This window comes from Periplaneta americana, chromosome 15 (genome assembly GCF_040183065.1).
Source record: "Periplaneta americana isolate PAMFEO1 chromosome 15, P.americana_PAMFEO1_priV1, whole genome shotgun sequence".
In the NCBI taxonomy this organism is placed as follows: Eukaryota; Metazoa; Arthropoda; class Insecta; order Blattodea; family Blattidae; genus Periplaneta; species Periplaneta americana.
In genome coordinates this window covers 61,904,372-61,920,890 of record NC_091131.1, presented here as the reverse complement: position 1 = coordinate 61,920,890, position 16,519 = coordinate 61,904,372, and the positions used below count along the sequence as shown (strand labels likewise).

Here is a 16,519-nt window from a genome sequence, read left to right as displayed (position 1 = left end):
AGTTAAGACCAGAAAGGCCTTCTCTTCCAAGCAACCAGTATAAAAATACATAGAAAATATAAAAAACAGCAACATAGAAAACAATGTAATAATAATAATAATAATGATGATGATGATAATAATAATAATAATAATAATAATAATAATAATAATAATAATAATAATAATAACAGAAAAATGTAGATGTGTTTAGTTACATGTACTAATTTCAAGATTTAAACAATTACAATTTAGTATTCAATAAGACAATTAGTATATTAAAACTAAAAACAATATTCCACTAAAGTTATTTTTGAAGAAAGATCTTATTCTCGAAACGAAAAAGTCTTTTGACAGTCGGTTTTTGTAAATAGTCAGTCAACGAGAGCGCAGATGGTCAAAGGCCAGCAACCGTGGGTGATATTGAGAGGGAACTAAAAAAGATTTGCGAAAAACTAGATGAAACTTGTATAAAAATTCAGCGAGTTATGTGATAGTTAAAGAAACAAGGAAGTGCAAACTAAGACGTGTGAAGTGTAACAAGTGAACTAGAGGAGAGATCTGACTTAGTCTGAGGCATTAGATGCGGTCAAAAATGTGAGTATTAGATCAATTAGTGTAACTGAAGTGGAACTGTGAATAATATAGAGGGACAAGAAATTAAGTGTTAATAGAAGATGAATAGAGTAAATTAGAGAGAAGAAAAGCAATATGGTAGTGAGACTAATAAGAGTAGGAGATAGTATACAACCGTAAAAGTTATCCAATAAAGTGAAAAAGTGATAAGTGAATCGAACAAGAAATAGTAAGGAGGTATCACTAACATTTGAACATTGCAATAATAATTGAGACAAATAATATAATAAGATAAAGTAGATGAGATAGTAGAAATATTAGTGAATACTAGTCAGAGATAAAAAGGTTTCTAACGATAAACATAAAAGTAGGGATAACAATAATGAAAGATGACAATGATAGTAGTAGAGATGGAGGAGTAGATGTAGACGCGAATGCTTCTAGATAAGAGTAAGGTGGACAGTATTGCATAGCATTCTGGAATTATATTGAGGGAAGATAAAGAAGGTTAAGAGTTGTAAATACTGTACATCAGAAAGGATGGAGGAAGGAATAGACAGAAGCAGGGTTAAACTTTAGATAATTGGAAGATTTGGGGAGACATAGATGATAAGAGAAATATAAAGGATATATGATGTAATGTAAGCAAGGTAGTGGTGGACCGTATGCAGAAATGTGAGGGAAACCACTATCTGAAAGCCGTATGATGACAATAAATATGCAATATGAAATAGTTAGTGTCTGAAGTCCTTTATACACTATTATACACTAGTGGTCTTACTAATAAAAACTCTATATACAGACGTTTAACTGTCTTATACTTATACAATGAGTAGCTCGTTTATAAGTCGTGTGTAAATTCCTTACTAATAATCACTACATACGTCGTGTACATAACAGCATAACTGTTACACAGCTACGTCATAGTTTCGTCATTACTTCGTTACGAAAGGTAATAGAATATCTGAGGTTCTCTACTGGATCCGGTAGAGCGCTCTAGTGTGGCGCGTTAAATATCGATAGTACAACTGGCTCTAATCGATTACCACACTACATTTTGGTCAAAGAGTACAAGCTACAACAATATTATTCTAATAATTCTATGATCTTTGTTTTATTTTTCTGTGGTTACAAGGTAAACATCATCATAAAATGACAGTCGATACGAACAGCTGTTAAAGGGGCGGCCATTTTTTCCCTATATACAACTCTTAAACAAGGGGTTTCGTGTATATAACTACTGCAAAGCAATTCCCATTGTATAGTTACAGCCTCTTTATACGTCCATAGCTTATTCACGGTTTATTAGTAACGTTTTCTGTCTCAACTCTGCATAAGTCTCGTATAAAAACTATACACGGTTTATTAGTAAGACTGTAGGTATTTACAAAATAAGCAGACTATAGTATTATGAAATAAAATACTTTTCATTACAATACACAATACCGTACATAATAGTGTAAATAATATTTGGTCAGTTCTTTATTATAGTGTAAATAGTAAATAGTAAAAATAGCGTATTCTAGTGTACATAGTTTAAATAATATAAATTGTAATTGTGTAATTGTTAAAGTGATCTAGATTTTCTTCTGAACAAATTGACCACACAGGAGTCGCTGATCAGACACAAGTAGTACGCTTGCTACATGCACGCACTCATCCGCTACAGTAATACTTAACCTTGTAGCCTCCTGCGGCAAAGTATGGTCCCTAGTAATAGCATTAATTTTTGTACGGCAAAGAGTGGCTCTCACTAGATCACTGAGTCCATCTCTAACTCAATCTTAATTTATTATTTGTCTCTGGTAACAGCAACATTTGAAAGTGCAGGATGATGTCTCTGGGAAAAGCGTGTTTGATAGAGTTGAAATGGTATTTTCGCCACACATCTTGCCTTTCCGTAAGTTATGTGAATTTGATGGTCACAACAACAAGTAGGCTATTGTTTAATAGTGACGGTTTGCTGGTGTTTGATTTTTTTCTCAGGTGAGTTTTCAAATCCTAAACAAATTTTCGCTTTGCAAAAATACTGCAATGAACTTTTCTGCTCAGGAAACCGTTAAATTAGGATGACAAATTTAGATATTTGTATAGTGGACTGTGCTGTGTCGATTTGAGTCTAACAGCTTAAATTATTTAATAATAATAAATAATAACAATTTATTTAATCTGACAGGATTAAGGCCATAAGGCCTTCTCTTCCATCCTACCAGATAGCACATATAAATACAAAAAAGAAATAGAAACACTGATGAAAATGATACAAATTAAGTTAAAGCCCTATAGAGGGTCAACAGAGTCAAAAGTACATTATGGAGCTCTCATCGAGTTAATACAACAAAAAGAAAGAAAACAGAGATAGCAATGATATTGATAACTCACAATAATAATAATAATAATAATAATAATAATAATAATAATAATAATAATAATAATAATAATAATAATAATAATAATAGTAGTAGTACTAGTATTAATAATAATAAATACATTACATATTAATGTTCAATTTTACAACAGCATAGTTAGAATATTTACTATATGTCATGGGTTAAGGTGAAGTTGCGCAACCTGACATGTGTTCAACAAGCAATTCCATGAACTAGAATGTGATTTTTTAATTTAAATATGAATTTTGATATTGTCCGACAGTCTCTGACGTGGTCAGGGAGAGAATTCCAGAGGCGTGGAATAGATATGCTGAAAGATGATGAGTAGAAGGATGTTCTGTGCAGAGGAATAGAGAGAAGGTACATGTTCCGGGTTCGAGGTAGTGAAAGGTAAACAAAACGAGATGCTAGGTAAGAGGGTGTGGATTTGCAATCCGTTTACCACAAAATAACAAGGAAGAAATGATAGTGGATATGTGATGAAATGTAGATATGAAGAGGGAAATAAGGAATCAATAAAAATAGGTAAAGCTGAAGATGGAGAATGTAATAAAAGTGGTTGCTAAGAGAAATAATGACAATAGAAAAGTTAGTATATAGATACTGAATAGAAATGGTAGAAAGTAGTAGACAAATTGTAATAAAGTAGAAAAATGTTAAATAGTATTTTTTTTTTTTTTACTTTCTCTATGAGGACGGGAGGGGAATATCCCTGTGCACCGCTACCTGAGGTCTATTGTGCGCCCCTGGGATGAGTTGCGAGCCCACTGACAGCACTTACGCCGAACCGACCTAACCCCCAACACCCTAACGATCAGTCTCACCATCCTTCTAAGTCCGTGTACCATTCCTCCCAACAGCCCCCCCCTCCACAGTCTCCCCTCAAACGGTCTGGAGTGTACGCCACTCCTCCCGTGTGGCCAACGGTCTGAAGTGTTGGCCAACATTCTCGTCGGGAGGGGAGTGGGATGACCAACTGCACGGCGTACTCTAGAGTACAACGTGCCAACTGCCAACTTGCCAGATATCCATGGAGGCCGGCCGAGAGCGCTAGGAGTTTCGGAGGGTCGCCGCAAGCGCGATCTGAAAACCTGGAAGACAACCGGAATGATAAGGAAGGATGATAAGGAGGGGGAAGGAAGTGGCGAGAATGAGTGGGGTTCCATGCGCCTGATAAAGTTACCTGATATTCATCCATAGGAGTGAGGGAAAAACCCCGAAAAATCCTCACCCAGGCAACTCGTCCCAAGCGGGAAGTCGAACCCCAGCCCGCTGGGTTCGGGAGCGAACATGCTACCACGAGATCACAGCGGTGGACATAAAATAGTATCAGAACAAACATTAGAGAGTAGAGTAGGCCTATAGTTAAGGCTTAGAGGTTAAGGGCTGTGCGTATAGAATGTAAGATGATAGTAAGGGTTAAAGTTGAGAAACTATAAGGGTAGAGGATATAAATGTAAGAGGAGAAATAAAAATTGAGTGTTAAAATCATAGTAATGTAAATGTAAATAAATTTTGTGATGGCACCATATACAGAAATGTGAGGGTCATCACTATAGTCTATGTAGATAGATGTAACAGCTGTTCACAATAAATATTCATATTCATATCATGGTACTTGTGAATCTCTATACAGCAATGTCGTATCTTGTGATTTGGCTTAATGTTATTGATTTTTGTTTCCAGTTGTCGATACAATTGCAAACGAAGAGCGGCGTCATGCACAAATGTGGCGCGTCCATCATCGGCGAAAAGTGGGCAATCTCGGCCGCGCACTGCGTCGATGAGTAAGTCAACACCACGCAAGAGCGTGGAGGAATGGAAGCCAGCCGGCATGATTGAAATAGTTCACATAATTTGAATGCAAACATCAAGTCCAGCACACGTATCACTGACAAGAGATAATAAAATATAACGCAATGAGACGAAAATAATGACAGAAGTTTATTATAATTTCAGGACATTAGTTAAGCACCAGCATTAAACGAAACCAAGTATAGAACTTCTAATGTTTACTTTCTCAAATGCTGCAAAAAGTAACGTTCCTGATTATCGCGGAAATGCATGCTTTCGACATCCCCCACAACAAAACGTAGTATTCGACGTTCTGTCTGTATATCTGTGTGTCTGCCTGCCTAAAAATCTGTGTACAGCGATTTCATCTAGTTTTATTCGAACTATTCGTCGAATTTTGACCATATTACAATAGTCTATACATAAGAAAGGTTATTTGGATACAATGCACAAATTACAAATTAGTGTAAAATTAAAAGACTATATTGCGCTTAATCAATAGTCGTTAGGTGATTTCCGTCGTGATAATATGCTACTCAGAGTAAACTGTCAAAAGGGATGGGTCATTTATCATTAGGGACCGGATTTTTAGCTTTTTAAAATACCATTTTAGGTTTTTGGAACAGACGAAATATTTTTTTTTTTTTTTTGGTTTTATGTCCAACCTATGAAAGGGGTCGCAAAATCTACCAGACCGTTAAAAATGTATTCTTACAATTACTTACTTATGGGCTTTTAAGGAAGCCGGGGGATCATTGCCGCCCTCACATAAGCCCGCCATCGGTCCCTATCCTGAGCAAGATTAATCCAATCCCTACTATCATATCCCACCTCCCTTCAATCCATTTTAATATTAACCTCCCATCTACGTCTTGGCCTTCCCAAAGGTCTTATTCCCTCTGGTCTCTATATGCATTTCTGGATTCGCCCATACGTGCTACATGCCCTACCCATCTCAAACGTCTGAATTTAATGTTCCTAATTATGTCAGGTGAAGAATTCAATGCGTGCAGTTCTACGTTTTGTAACTTTCTCCATTCTTCTGTAACTTCATCCCTCTTAGCCCCAAATATTTTCCTACGAACCTTATTCTTAGAGTTATTCTTAAAAAAAATATATATATATTTATTAAGGTAACATGGACCACGAAACTGACCTCTTTCAGAACCAAACTATTTATCGAAACTTATAGGATTAGATATTTTTGTTCTTTCCCCTTTAACATTAATTGTAGTTTGAATAAATTATTGTAACAATTAATATTTTATCTAATATAATTTGCCTTGATATAACTACATAAATTTCAATTTTCAATAGATAAAATGTACAGTACATACACAACTTTTGAATTAAATTCGTTCAAACTCGATCAAGAATTATTTTAAAAAGTAACAAACAAACAAAACAACATTATTTACTGGTACTGTTCCTGGTTGTAATATATGACCAAATGGTTTTCAAGATTCTCGACTGAGAAGTTTCTTCTATTGTCTCTGAAAATGGATTTGAAGGATGAATTTTTTTCTTTTCACAGCACATGACGTCTTAGGTGCAAATTTCATCGCTGCCACTGCAGCAGGTAGCCTACCCTTGGTAAACGACAATTGAAGCTTTCCCCCTGGAGAATGGAGCATATATTTTTCATTTTGCAAACCCTGGATTCCTCTGCAATAGCCTACTTTCTTCAGTTTTAATGTGACGTCTTCACACACGGGTCCTGGTACTTGTTTCTGTAGAAGTCAGTCAATGACAGCAATTGCATCTTTCAGTTGTAGCGACAAAGATTCCAAGTACTCAATATATTTTGGAAAGTCTCTGAAATGTGCCTTGTGGAAAGTAAAGGAGCCATAGATGTTGTCACTGCTAAGTACAGATTTTGCTTCAGGGATTGAGGCAGCCTCCTCCACGTCGAGAGTTTTTTTCCTCTCTCTCTCTCTCTCTCTCTCTCTCTCTCTCTCTCTCTCTCTCTCTCTTTCTCGAAATGTATCGACATTTCTCTAAATTTACATAAAGAATTCAAAACATTGCTTGGAACAAGAAATACTTATAAAGGAGCTTCATTTATCTTTATTTCTTTATTTTCAATAATTATACTTAATAATTTTTAGGTCTATTTCCATATATTTTCACTAGAACAAGTCATATAGTACTAACATTATCTTTAGCACTACCACTTTGAGTTAGCTTTATATTATTTGGTTGAATCAATAATACTCAACACATATTTGCACACATTGTACCACAAGGTACTCCCCCAATTCTAATACCAAAAATCAATATATAACGCAGCAAATACAGGATAGCGCTGATCAACAATGATTTAGGTTTTTTTTTTAGGTATTAAGGCCCATTTAGGTTTTTTTATGCTCAACAGAATTCACATAAATGACTCCTACAATCATGATTCGGGAAAGTATTGAAGAAATTAGGAGTTCAGAAGCAAAAAAAAGTAAAAACCTACAAAACCTACTTATCATGGATGGCAAGGTTTCAAGGTCGGGTCTGGCTAAGATTATGGAACAATTAGACCAATAATCTGGTCTCAATTCCCTACACCCAAATCTCTACGTAAACGACAATTTGCAGACAAATTTTGTCTATGGTCCATTATCAGGGATAATTTTTACGTACTGTAAATATACGGTACGGTTTTCTCATCCCAACATCCCTCCTAACGGAAGGGATAAAGATTTTAACGCCTTTTATAATCGTCTCCTACGGACGATTTGGAAAGCGCAAATATCGGATCCTACAACTATCAGAGTTACTTAGTGCTTAGTAACTACGGAAAATCTTTAGATAACAGATGTTACGATATATTATATATATATACTGTATATATATATATATATATATATATATATATATATATATATACACACACCGATTCCTTTACTTTATTTACTTATGACTTTCAGAGAACACGGAGGTTCACTGCTGCTCTCACATAGGCCCGCCATCGGTCCCTATCCTGACCAAAATTAATCCAGTCCATACCATCATACCCCAACTCCCTCAAAACCATTTTAATATTATCCTCTCATGTAGGTCTCGGCCTCTCCACAGGTATTTTTCCTTCCGGCATCCCAACTAACACTCCATATGCATTTCTGAATTCGCCCATATGTGCTATATGCCCTGCCCAACTCAAACGTCTGGATTTACTGTTCCTAATTATGTCAGGTAAAGAATACAATGTAACTTTCTCCATTCTCCTGTAACTTCATCCCTCTTAGCCCCAAATAGGCCTACTTTCCTAAGCACCTTATTCTCAAACATCCTTAACCTCTGTTATTCTCTCAAAGTGAGAGTCTAAGTTTCACAACCATACAGAACAACCGGTACCGTAATATAACTGTTTTATAAATTCTAAATTGCAGCTTTTTTCTAGAGCAGACTGAATGACAAAAGCTTTTGTATCGAATAGTAATAAGCATTCTCCATATTCAATCTTTTTTTTCCCCCGAATAATTTGTGGATTTTCTCCTAACATATTCACGTCATCCGCATAGACAAGTAGCTGTTGTAACCGTTCAATTTCAAACCTCTCTCTTATCCTGGACTTTCATACTGGCATATTCTAGAGCGAAGTTAAAAAGTAAAGGTGATAATTCATCTTCTTATTTTAGCCAGCAGTGAAATGGAAAATCATCAGACAAAAACTGGCCTGTAAGGAAACTGCTGTATGCTTCACTGAGAGACATTTTAATTAATCGAAATAGTTTCTTGAGTGTAACAAATTCAATAAGAATATTACATAAAACTTCTCTCTTAACCAAGTCATATGCCTTTTTGAAATCTATAACTGATGGATATCCGATATCCGATACAAGATTTTTATGATCGTTTTTAAAAACTTATCTATTTAAATTAATGTGAAATATGCGCTTGGTGGGATGCACAGAATTTCTCTACACGTGGCCTTACGGGTCATAGGACATGTAAATCATTTTCAAGATGCAGCAGTCTGTTTAATTGTTCAGAGTTCACTATTTTCATGGTATAAAATGTTGCTTCACAGAAGTATCACATTCAGAACGGCAGTTCTAAATGTCATTTTAGTTTATTAGGCACCATCGACTGATTTGACAAAACATTTCCACATATAAGACACTCGGAATTTTGTTTATATTTATCTCCGCACCGCGTAACACCATATTGCAAGTATTCATCACTATATTTACGAAACGCAGTATGTTTTATGAACCCTGAAGGGAATTTTCGCGCACATCATTTGAATTAGCACTGCTTTATCTAATTTTAACCCAGAGCTTGATTTCGAATTAAAAATTTGTCAATGATAAAATCTAAATAAAGCACTTTTCATAAAATAGTCGCACTGTCACCTGCTCATACTGAAACTGACCAATGTGTTCTGACGATTCTAAACTCTAGAGCCTATTTTTACTAAGTAGGAACAGTAAACGAATTACTAGGATATTTAAGATATATAGCAGCCATTAAACAAAATTTTTCAATAGGCTTAGTCAAACATAAAACTAAAACTAAAAACTTCATAATTATTTTAAAATATAAGATCAAATTTACCAGCCATTTCAAACTCTGGCTTCGGTCACAAGCCAGTTTTTCAGTACTCTCTTAAATGTATTAATACTACAGGATGCTGCACTTGAGGGAAGTAAATTAAATAGCTTAATTTCAACAACCCTGTAACAATTTTGAACTTTTTTAATCTAATGTATTCAAAGATTTTTTTTCTAGTGTTATATTGATGTACATCTCAAGTTGAGTGTATTATAATTCTTTCTACCAAACAACAAACTGTAAAAAAATAGAAAGACAAGATACGGTACAGTCATTATTTTCAAATCTTAAAAATACCTCCTATAGGAGTCTGCTTGCTTAATACCCGTTATACATCTTACAGCCCTTTTCTGTCATAAGAAAACCTGTTTTGCCCCAGTTGAATTCCATATGTTAACTCTGAATGATAAAACGCAAAATATGCATGCAATACTACATTTGTTTGTGTCCATAATTTCAGTTTTTTTAATCAGATACAACATTCTTGATAATACCTTATTAATATGAATGTTCAAATTTAGTTTACTATCTAAATATATACCTAATAATTTTACACTTTTAACATTAATATTACATAGACTAATATTATTTCTTCTGTGTTACTTTCATTTATAGTTAATCTATTAGAATCAAACCAAGTTGCACATTATCTTATTACGTTTTCATTAAATTTTTCAAGAGTAGACCTATTCATAGATTTACTTGTAGTTAAAAAATAGTATCATCAGCATACAAAACACTCTTATCCAGGATGTAATTTGGAAGATCATTTATATAAACAATAAAAAAGAATGGGCCAAATATTAATCCTTGATGAACACCATTAGATACATTAAGCAAGTTGGAAATTTGATTGTGTATTTTAACACATTAAAACCTATTAGCAAGATATGATTTTATCAATGAAAGCGCAATATCACTTATTCCATAATATTTTAATTTCTCAACAAGAATGTCATGAGAGACTGTATCAAACGCTTTAGATAAGTCAACAAGAGAAGCAGCAGTATTTTTTTCTTCAAAACCATCAAGTATGAAAGAAACAATATTTTCAACAGCTTTAACAGTTGTTAAACCTTCTCTAAAACGATATTGAGAATTAGAAAAGAAATTATTATGTTCAAAATGGAAATTAAGTAGCTTAAAGATTAGTTTTTCCACAATTTTCGATATAATAGGAATAAGTGAGATCGACCTGCAGCTATCACGCTGTTTCGTATCACCATTTTTAAATACAGGTATTATAAGCGAAATCTTAAGACAATCAGGGAAAATACCCTAGTGCAACATCCTATTAATTAAATATGTAAAAGGATACAATTTGATAGACCATAAAAATCTTCAGACTTAGAATTTTCCAAACTATTGACAACATTCAGGACTTCATTGTTGCAGGTGTTCACGTTTCATTGGGAAAGTCTGTCTCAAAATAAAATGTACCATATCAATTACTTTGTTGTAAATGAAAAATACGTTGTAAGAAGACTTTCTGGATGGTATAAAAAAATTCTCAATTCCAAAATTTCGCGACACTCCATGGGGCTGCGCCCTGCCTTAATGTCATAATAACGTATGCTCTGCTCAGCTGAAATTTTAATATAATCTCTGGTATTTTCCATATGTCTTTTTTACCTTCTTAAAAATAATTTGTTAGAGTAATGTTGGACAAGAGATCTTTAGCTGCGGATTAGGAAAAATGGCAATTTACAATAATAATTTCTCATTGTCCTATCACTGTTAAACAAGAAAGCACTTAATTCTTTCTGTAGGCTACATATGATTTTAGATCGCGTAACATTTTCATGTTGCACGGTAAAAAGGGCGTAATTCAGAAATTGGAGGTTTTGAATTATGACCTCTATGTGAATACAAAATAATAATAATAATAATAATAATAATAATAATAATAATAATAATAATGGTTTATTTAATCTGGCAGAGTTACTGTACTTCTTCAGGTGCTATGAAGATCATTTCTATCGTCTCCCATAATGTTGTAAAATGTAGAGGATCAGAGTTTCAGCTCGTCATTATGATATTGGACCTCATTTCAAACTTTGCTTTTGCTCTATTGAATACTTGATTTAATCTCTCTAGACTCCAGCAGTGTGCGAGTCATTACGTACGTTACTATTTTCTTTAACCTTGGAAGTAATTTCATCCTGTAGCTCTGCTAGAACGCACATTAAAAGAAAGAAAAAAAATGAAGGAATAAAATATGCACGGTTGAAGCAGGAACTTAGTGTGAATGAGAAAAACCACGAGAATTTGAGAATGATAATTGTGCTCTTGTGCAAATGCACTACATTAAAGGCAAACACACGATAAATGCAATGTAGTTTAATGTGACTGTAATTGCAATTCCCTTAATGTTTTCAGATCCGCGGAAGAAAACAGTTACTTAGACACGTACCAGGCTGTTACACTGCGTCTTGTGGACGTGTTTATTATATTATGTATAATCTAGTTGTATTGAGGGATGTCCTAGTGATCTGGTTATTGACAGGGCCCCATAACGAGCGTAATGCAATTTCGATGTATATTTTGTATACAAAATAACACGTCTATTAATATTAATATACATTTCTTAATATGAAATAAACTAGCTTCTCTCGAATTAATTATCTAGTGTAAATACCGGTTTGGTTTGTAATAATTGTAATGCATAACTACAAATAGACATAAGTTTCAACACTTACCAAATCCAACACAGTCATTAGCGTAACTCAGGTGCGGTAACACGTTTGCCGGCTGATCCGAAGTTGCGCTCGAGCGTGACTTGGATTTCGTTTGAGCTGATTACCTGATTCGGTTTTTCCGAGATTTTTCCCAACCTTAAGGCGAATGTCAGGTAATCTATGGTGAATTCTAGACAACATCTCGCTCTCACCAATTCCATCCACGCTAAACACCCGAGTAGTTGATAAAGCCTCCTTAAACAACCAAGTAGAAATAAATCCAACATATAGGCTAACATAACATCTACGTTCATATTTATTCACATTATTCATTATTTTCTAAGAATAAAATTGTTCATATTCCTTTTAATATCATAATTCTGATTTCGTAGGAACCAGTTTAGTAGAATAGAAATGACGGGGAGTGACAGGAGCTAGGCAGGAGCTAGGAAACTAGGCAGGAGCGAGGGGGCGTGGCTAGTGACGTCATAGTGGGCGTGGCCAAAGTATGGCGTCAGAAGTGGGCGGGGCCAAAGTATGACGTCAGAAGTGGGCGTGGCTAAAGTATGACGTCATGGAGGGGGTGGGGGGCTTAAAGTATGACGTAGGAAAGGGGCGTAACTTAAATTATGTCATAAATGGCAATCTAAGAGTTCAAGGTTAAAGTGTGACGTCATGCACACGTGCAGGTATGTAATTGAAGTTGTGGCATGACATGTTCATACAAGTTTGGGGGGTGAAATACACAAGTTCATACATGTTTATCTCCTCAATGCAGATGTAATGTCTGCTATGTGTGCAAATATTATGCTGATTCACATCCGGCGAGTGTTCTCGAGTCAATTGTAAGGGGGGGGGTGAAAGACACAATCGCTATCTGTTATGTGTGCAAATATTATGCTGATTCACATCCGGCGATTGTTCTCGCACTGCTATCTGCTATGTATGCAAATATTATGCAAGCTCACATCCGGCGAGTGTGGAATTGCTGAGTAAAGAATTAATCTATCACACTTAAACACACACATTCTTTTTCTTATTATTATTAAGATTCTAATGTAATGGTAATTTAAAAGATGGGGAATGGAAAATGGGGGGGGGTTGGGTGTTGGATATTGGAATGTGGGACATAAATGGTTGTACTTTCCGATAAAAAATTAATCTAGCACACTTGTAAATTAAACAGAATGTGGCTGAAGTGGCGTAACTTAAAGTTTGACGTTATAAATTTGTAATCGAAGTTGGAAATGGGGGAGGGGGGTAATAATTTCAAATACATACGGCGTAACTTAAAGTGTGACGTCATAAATTTGTAATTGAAGTTGGAAATGGGGGAGGGGGTAATAATTTTAATACATACGGCGTAACTTAAAGTGTGACGTCATAAATTTGTAATCGAAGTTGGAAATGGTGGAGGAGGGGTAATAATTTGAAACACACGCGGCGTAACTTAAAGTGTGACGTCATTCACAAGTGCAGGTATGTAATTGTAGTTGGGGCGTAATGTAATAATTTGAATTACATATGTTCATACAAGTTTGTATAGTTGAAATACACAAGTTCATACATGTTTGAAATTTCATCTACACAATGATGTGATTACACGTGCAAATATTATGCAAGCTCACATCCGGTGATGCAATTGCTGAGTAATAATAAAAGCATGTTTTTGAAGCACCTGCAACGTGTCATATTACACAAATATTGCATGATGCAAATAATATGCAAGCTGTTAATTCACATCCGGCGATTGTTCTCGCAGCGTCTTATGATACGCAAATATTGTATAAGCGCTTTCTGCTATGTGTGCAAATATTATGCAAGGTTGCTAATTTTACTGGTGTAAATGGTTGTACTTTAAGCCAATTGCCGAGTAATTGATAAAAAATATTAAGATTCTAATGTACTGGTAATTGAATTGATAAATAGTAATGAGAAATGGAAATTGGAATGGGGGAATTATTGATGGCGTAAATGGTTGTATTTTAAGCCAATTGGTGAGTAATTGATAAAAAAAATAATCTAGCACATTTGTAAATTAAACACATACATTCTTCTTCTTCTCATTATTATTATTATTATTATTATTATTATTATTATTATTATTATCATTATCATTACTATTATTAGGAATCTAATTTAATACATTTTGAAGTATGTGAACGGTCTCATGCAAAGCTTATAAGACATCACTTCCGGCGATTGTTCTTGCAGCGTCTTATGTTACGCAAATATTGTATAAGCGCTTTCTGCTATGTGTGCAAATATTATGCAAGGTTGCTAATTTTACATCGGCGATGAAATTGCTGAATGATGATAAAAAAAAAATATTACACTCTATTCGTACATGATATTTGATTAAAAAACAATCGCAGAACATGGCATTATTATTATTATTATTATTATTATTATTATTATTATTATTATTATTATTATTATGGTTCCAATTTAATACATTTTGAAGTAACATTTATTGGATTTATTTTAAGTCATACATTATTACCGAAGCAGTTCGTAATACAGTAATTGTAGCAGATAAATATGTGTTATGAGATTGAAATATACAAGTTCATACATGTTTGTAATTATAGTTGGAGTGAGGGATTTGAAATATACAAGTTCATACATGTTTGTAATTACAGTTGGAGTGGGGGGTTTGAAATATACAAGTTCATACATGTTTGTAATTACAGTTGGAGTGGGGGGTTTGAAATATACAAGTTCATACATGTTTGTATGATGAGTGATATAAAAGCTGAGGATATGAAAGCATAATTGAGTGTCATGGATAGCACAATTATGGGAAACGATGTGGCGCTAGCCATTGATAATCCACTAATATTGAAAGAAGAAAGATATAAAGTACCATTTGAGGTAACGTACGCATATTTTCCAGATGTGAGAGATGAGTGGTTAAATGAACCATATGCAATAACACGAATTCATTTCAATTCATACGTAAAACCTCACTTTCGGCCCATGTAACATAAATAACTAGGTATTGTTTATTGAGCTAACATAAAGAAAAAAGCTATTTGGTTGTACTGCAATAATTTTGGAATTTTTATAGTAGGAGGAAACAAAATACTCAGACATAACCTTTCCGGAGTTATTTCGTCACGTGATAAGGCTGTGTTTATTTGTTCTACAGAATATCCGTAAGATTGTTATCACTGCGCGCGGGCTCAACCTACGCCTCAAAGGGAGGCAGTCTGCACAAGTTGAAAAAGGTTTATATGAACAACTACGACCCGGACAATTATGAAAATGACATCTGTCTCCTCGAGGTCAGTTTGCTTCCTGTTTTTTTCTTATTAATTCATAAATATTGAAGTTCTAAATAATTACCTATACTATTTTCTAATAACTTATTCGGAATAACTAGTACCTTAACTTAATTTCAATAATAATCTGTTACTACGTATCTATTATTATTATTATTATTATTATTATTATTATTATTATTATTATTATTATTATGCTATCACTACTACTATTAGGCCTACTATTGCTGAGGAGTGCAAATTTTCACGAAAATGGGATAGTTTGGTGTTTTGCATTGAAATTTTCATGCCAAGGTTACCGGCAGAATAAAATTATTGTCCTCAGGTAACTCTTTGCTAGGATGCTAGGTCAGTACTGAGTTGGGTTCCATCCCCGATGATGAATGACTGGCACTTGTTTTGAATAAGAGTTAAGAATTAAAGTTTCTGCTGGGTTCTTCAGGTAACAATTTAAATCCTATAAATAGACTTCACTTAAAGATGTTGCACAAAATTATGTATAAGTATGGCAAATAGATGCAACTAAACAGTCAGATGTTCTGATTTCTTTGTACAATGTTTAACACCGTGCTTAGATGAACAGCTCCGGGAACACTTTTCGCGAGGTCGGATTTCACAATTTCAATTACTCTGTAACTCAGCTAGTGGCAAGGATATGTCTTTATATGTAGACCTACAACATTCGTGGTGCAGCCATTCCTTGGAATATTGTCCCACCTCGTACATTACTCTCTTAAGAAACGATATGGTTATGGCTCTGAAGGTCTGTCGTCCGTACCTTCCCCTACAATAAAATACAAATGATGAGATGTGTATTTTATCTATAGGTGGAACCGCCCTTCGAGTACAGCAAAAGCGTGCAAGCGATTCCAATGGAGAGCTCGCCAGAGGCGGACGGGACCATAGGAGTTGCTACTGGATGGGGCAGGGTTAAGGTAATTAAAAGAACTCACTTGCTCTATACTTTCATTATTTTTACCACTGCTGTCCGTAGATTTCCTGTTTCTATGAAACCGAAAGCTTTAGTTGTTTTTTGTGTTGAAACTTTTATCTTGTATTTGTTAACAATATTAATACAGTTTAATATTAAAAATAATTTTAAAATACATACGATCTTAAAATCGAATAATTTGGCTATTTATTCTTTTCTTTATGTCTTTCGAAATTACTTTTAATTATTTTATGTAATTCGACACATAATACTCCTACGATTCCATTTCTAGACATCCTTGACGCATGCGCTTCATCCTCATATTCTTCCCCTCTCCTTACG

The 16,519-nt window shown here is 34.5% G+C and overlaps 1 protein-coding gene across 1 annotated transcript in view; it reads left to right on the top strand.

Moving 5' to 3' along the window:
- The window catches only part of LOC138715008 (trypsin alpha-like), a 56,411-nt gene that overhangs the window by 22,997 nt on the left and 16,895 nt on the right, over positions 1-16,519 (top strand). Inside the window, exons 4-6 of the mRNA XM_069847384.1 lie at positions 4,632-4,732; positions 15,114-15,249; positions 16,074-16,181. Coding sequence (XP_069703485.1) covers positions 4,632-4,732; positions 15,114-15,249; positions 16,074-16,181 — 345 coding nt within the window. The remainder of the gene's footprint in view (positions 1-4,631; positions 4,733-15,113; positions 15,250-16,073; positions 16,182-16,519) is intronic.